At 36.5% G+C, this 5,000-nt stretch overlaps 1 protein-coding gene across 1 annotated transcript; it reads left to right on the forward strand.

Annotated features, from left to right (window-relative positions):
• The first annotated feature begins 1,113 nt into the window (after positions 1-1,113).
• LOC132547067 (uncharacterized) lies at positions 1,114-4,060 on the forward strand. Its single transcript, XM_060210823.1, has 2 exons — positions 1,114-1,456; positions 4,025-4,060. Exons 1-2 carry the CDS (start codon positions 1,177-1,179, stop codon positions 4,045-4,047), a joined length of 303 nt encoding a protein of 100 aa, XP_060066806.1. The 5' UTR covers positions 1,114-1,176; the 3' UTR covers positions 4,048-4,060.
• Positions 4,061-5,000: the final 940 nt, after the last annotated feature.

Genomic DNA, 5,000 nt, shown 5'->3' on the forward strand with positions numbered 1-5,000 from the left:
TCATTCCCATAAATAATTGTGATGTGACATTTCCCCGATTTTCGCCGTATTTGCCATATCTCTTTTTTATTCACTGAACTAGAGTCGGGCCCCCTCAGGCCGTCCAGTGGACATGCGCTATACGAAAGACAATACTGTAATAATTGATGTTTACATTGCAAATCGTTGAAAGCCTACAAAGTAATTGACAGACCTGTGCGGCGAAGGTTCGGTATTTGCATGCGTGCCCGGTCAATTTGTTCAAGGTCACGCCTAGAGGGTAGACGGGGATCAACATATTACTGGACGGTGTTTTGATTGACGGAAAAAGGTACGAATGTCATGATATCACTAAGAAGTTGTGGTTAGTTTTCTACATCTTCCAGCATATATCAGTGATGATGAAATAAAAGAAAAACTTGAAATTCTTGGTGTTGATTTAGTATCCCCAATAAAACGACGTTTTACAGGAACAAGTGTAGCGGACATGGAACAAGACAATACTGTAATAATTGATGTTGTAGACAACCGTTGAAAGCCTACAAAGTAATTGATGTGATAACTGAACTGTGCGGCGAAGGTTCGGTATGCATCGTGTAATACATGTGGTCACCCAATCAGTTAAAAGTGTGACACTGTGATTCTGAAAAAACAATTTCATGATATCACTAAGAAGTTCACGCTGGTTAGTTTTTACATGTGCATATATCAGTGATGATGAAATAAAAGAAAAACTTGAAATTCTTGGTGTTGAAGCAATAAAACGTGTTTCGCTGTAGCGGATGATATGTACGATTGTGTGCGTGCAGCCAGGTTTGAATCATTGCCATACACTATGAAGTTTGGCAAGGTGTGTAATACATGACAATCAGTTAAAAGTGTGCTCACTGTGCTATTCTGATCAACACCTTTTCAAAGACTGTCCCCAGTTTGTTTGTTTTACATGTGGTGGTCAAGGCCGAAAAACCTGTAAAACGCAGCCGTGTACTCGCTGTGGCGAGGACGTGCAGCCAGGTGTATGATACACTGTGTGACCGATGCGGTGTGTATAACTGCAGGTGTTTTGACACGGAGGCCAATCGTGACGACAGTGAATTGGTCGGAGGAGTCGGCAGACGACTGGGTTGAACGGAAGGGAAGGGACCCTCTGATGACTGTGTCAGTGTTGCTGCTGAGGCTGATAATGAAGATGCTGATATGGTGATGGATTCCAGAAGTGAAGACGGTGGTATGGCTCCTGTGGTGGAGATTAGCAGCGCTGTTGATGAGGAACACACCTGTGAGAATCTCGAAGTTAGTTTGACTGCTGAGTCATTAACTGATGATGATGATGATGAGGATGATGTTAGCGATGATGATGATAGTGAAGAAGGAAACTACGCGGAAGGTATTTGGAGTCAGACAGACGTCATTTTGAGTGATGAGAGGCCGAACGTTTGTGGTTCTCCTGTATACGGCGATGTTTTTCCTCTCCAAGGTATGACAGTCCAGCCAAAAATGGAGAGTGAAAAGATGGGGGATGAGAGACTTGATTCGGGTAGGTAGAGTGGTGGAAAGGGGCGCGATTGTCTAAAAAAAGGGTGGGAGACTGTGGTGTGAAGAAAAAGAAAAAGCAGAAACACAAAAAAGTTAAGAAAAATTTAGAATGAATTTTGTTTTCTTGGTTTTTCTTATGTTTACGTGTTTGTCTTTAAATATAAATGGTTTGAGAGATGTAGTCAAGATAAGGAATGTTTTTGAATATTGCAAATATAACCATTTTGATGTAATATTGCTACAAGAAACATTCTGGGATGATAATTTTGTTAATCAAATTAACCATTTGTGGGCAGGTAAGATTATTTCTAACAATAGCAATGACCACAGAAAAGGTGTTGCTATTTTGATATCAAACAATCTGAAAGATAGTTTAATTGAATTTGACGGTTATGGTGGGAGAGTCTTGCGAATAAAAATTGAAATAGAAGATATGAAATGGAATATTGTTAATATTTATGCGCCTAATATTGTGAGTGACAGAAAAGTATTTTTTGATCAGTTAAAAGATTGGCTAGTGCCTTTTACAGAGAACCTGATTACAGGGGGTGATTTCAATACAACCTTATCTACACTTGACCGTACTGGTGCTACGACACACCAGGTAAATCCCAGTGTGACTGCATTGAACAGTATAATGTTTACATGTGACGTTTACGATATTTGGCGAAAAAGAAACAGAAATTGCGCTATTTTTTCTCGTAAGATGATTAGTAATGGTAAATTATCACAAAGCCGTATAGACTACTTCTTAATTTCAAAAGGACTAGGTCCTTATGTACAGAACATTTACTACAATGATACATCTTTCAGTGATCATTGTTTTGTAGTCATGAAAGTAGACTGTGCTTTAGGAAGTAAAGGTCCTGGTATTTGGATTTTTAATAATTCAGATCTATTAGAGGATGATTTTAATAACAAAATCAGATATATTATTACAGAGGCCAGAACGAACTTGTGATTTGTATATCAGTGAACCCAAAGTCTGGTGGGACAATTTGAAATACAAAATTAAAAAGTTTTCTCAGGTCTATGGTAAAGACCGGAGTAAACGACGTAATGCTGAATTTTATAGAATTCAAAATAAGTTACAAGCGTTTTCTTGTGATATTGCTAATGGAAAAAAGTTTGATTGTGATAAGTATGAAGCGTTACGGCATAGTTTAGAAAAGTTTGAAGGCGAAAAATGTAATGGGGCAGTTTTAAGGTCAAAGGCTAAATGGGCTGTAGATGGAGACAAATGTACTGGTTACTTTTTAAGGTTAGAGAAATATAGACAAGGCTGTAATGCGATTAAAAAACTACAAAGTATAAATGGTAAAGTTGTAAGTAGTGAAGATGAGTTATCTCATGAAATATTTAATTTCCATAGTGAGTTGTATAATTGTACCAACACATCTGATGATGATATTGATCATCTTTTGTCCTATATTGATACAACAGTGACCGATGAAGATCGTGATAAGTGTGACGCATCTATCACTGTTGATGAAATTAAAGAAGCATTGTTTGGTATGTCTAAAAACAAAAGTCCTGGTTTAGACGGACTTACTGTTGAGTTTTATTGTCATTTTTTTGAGGATTTGCGTTTTGTATTTCCTCGTGTTGTTCATAGTATCTGGGAAGATAAAGAACTTTCCAGAACTATGAAACAAGGTGTTATAAATCTTGTCTATAAAAAGAAGGGTGATAAATCTTTGTTAAAACATTGGCGCCCAATTAGTCTCCTAAATGTAGACTATAAAATACTAGCCAGAGTTATGTCCAATAGACTTAAATCAGTCTTACCCTCTATTGTTTCAAGATTTCAGTCATGCTGTGTACCTGGTAGAGACATCTCTGACACTATTTTTAGTGTCCGAGATATTATTGATGTTATTGATCAGGAGAATTCTGAGGGTTACATACTTAAAATAGACCAACAGAAAGCTTTTGACCGTGTTTCACATTCATATTTGTTCAAAGTTTTACAGAAATTTGGTTTTGGGGAAAATTTTATTAATTGGGTTAAGATTTTTTATTCTAAAATCTCTAGCTGTGTTAAGTATAATGGGAATCTTACAAAGTTTTTTCCTGTGCACAATTCAGTTAGACAGGGTTGTCCGATTTCGGCTATGCTGTACGTTTTGACTGCTGAACCTTTGGGCTGTATGTTTTCAAAATCTCCTGATATTTCTGGTATCAAAGTGCCTTGTGCAAATTTCGAGTCAAAGGTATATCAACACGCTGATGATACTACCTTGACACTAAGTGACAAACAGTCTATTAGTAAAGTTTTTAACTTATTAGAAGTATATAGTAAAGGTTCAGGAGCCAAGATAAATAAAGATAAATCGGAGATCTTGTGTGTAGGTAAAGGAAGTATTTCCAATGATGAAGTGGATCAGTTAAGCATTACTGTATGTAAAAAGAGTATATGTGTACTTGGTGTTTATGTTGGTACAGATACTAATGATTGTAATATGAAGAATTGGGAGAATAAAGTTAATTCTATTAAATCTATTTTAAGGTCATGGTCTCAAAGACAGCTGACTCTACATGGAAGAGCTACTGTAATTAGTGCCTTACTTATGTCAAGGTGTTGGTATTGTATTACCTCTCAGACAATACCTTTGGTTTTTATAAATAATATTAAGAAAGCATGTATAGATTTCTTATGGAATAATGGTGCTCACCTGGTTGCCTATGATACTATAATTGGTAAAAGGGAAGTCGGGGGTCTAAATATTCCGGACATGGAATTAAAACTAAGATCGTTTAGGTTGAAATTTTTGTTCAGGTGGTTGGATAATTCCTGTAGTGCTGCTTGGAAATGTATGTGTCGATATTTCTTTAACAAAATTCTGAATTTACAGTTGGGTACAGAAGTAATTTATTGTAAATTCTCTGATAAGTACCTTAGAGTATTACCGATCGTTTATCGGGAGATGATAAAGGCATGGTATGCCTTTCAGGCTGTTAATGATGTATTTTATGAAAACAGAAACAGTTTCTTTGTATACGAACAACCATTGTTTTTTAATTCTACTATATTAAAGAATGACAATCCTGTATTTATTGATGCCTTTGCCAAGGCGGGTATTACAAAAGTGAAACATTTGACACTTGAACTTGTACCTAAGTTCCTTTCTGCTCATGCAGTAGCAGACATTGTCAGAGAATATAATGCTGACATTTCAGTGGATATTATTTTATCCGATTTTAACTTGATTATGAGTTGTATACCAGCTGAATACAAGAAAACAGTTTTAACCAGTGTTCACACAAATACTAGTACGGAGTGTCGACCTTATGTCGTGTACAAGGATGACAATGGCACCACGGTAAAGATTTTTCCCAGGTCTACTCGGGAGATTTATGCGTGTTTTATCAGACGTTGTTTTAAAAAGCCAAAGGCGGTAGATTACTGGTCAGACATTTTTGAAAATGCTGATTTGAAGCCCGTTTTTTCTATAATGTATATGCCCTTTTTGCCCTCAGATATC

Source organism: Ylistrum balloti, unplaced genomic scaffold, assembly GCF_031769215.1.
Source record: "Ylistrum balloti isolate Yb309-2 unplaced genomic scaffold, AGI_CSIRO_Ybal_v1 Utg369612, whole genome shotgun sequence".
NCBI lineage: Eukaryota > Metazoa > Mollusca > Bivalvia > Pectinida > Pectinidae > Ylistrum > Ylistrum balloti.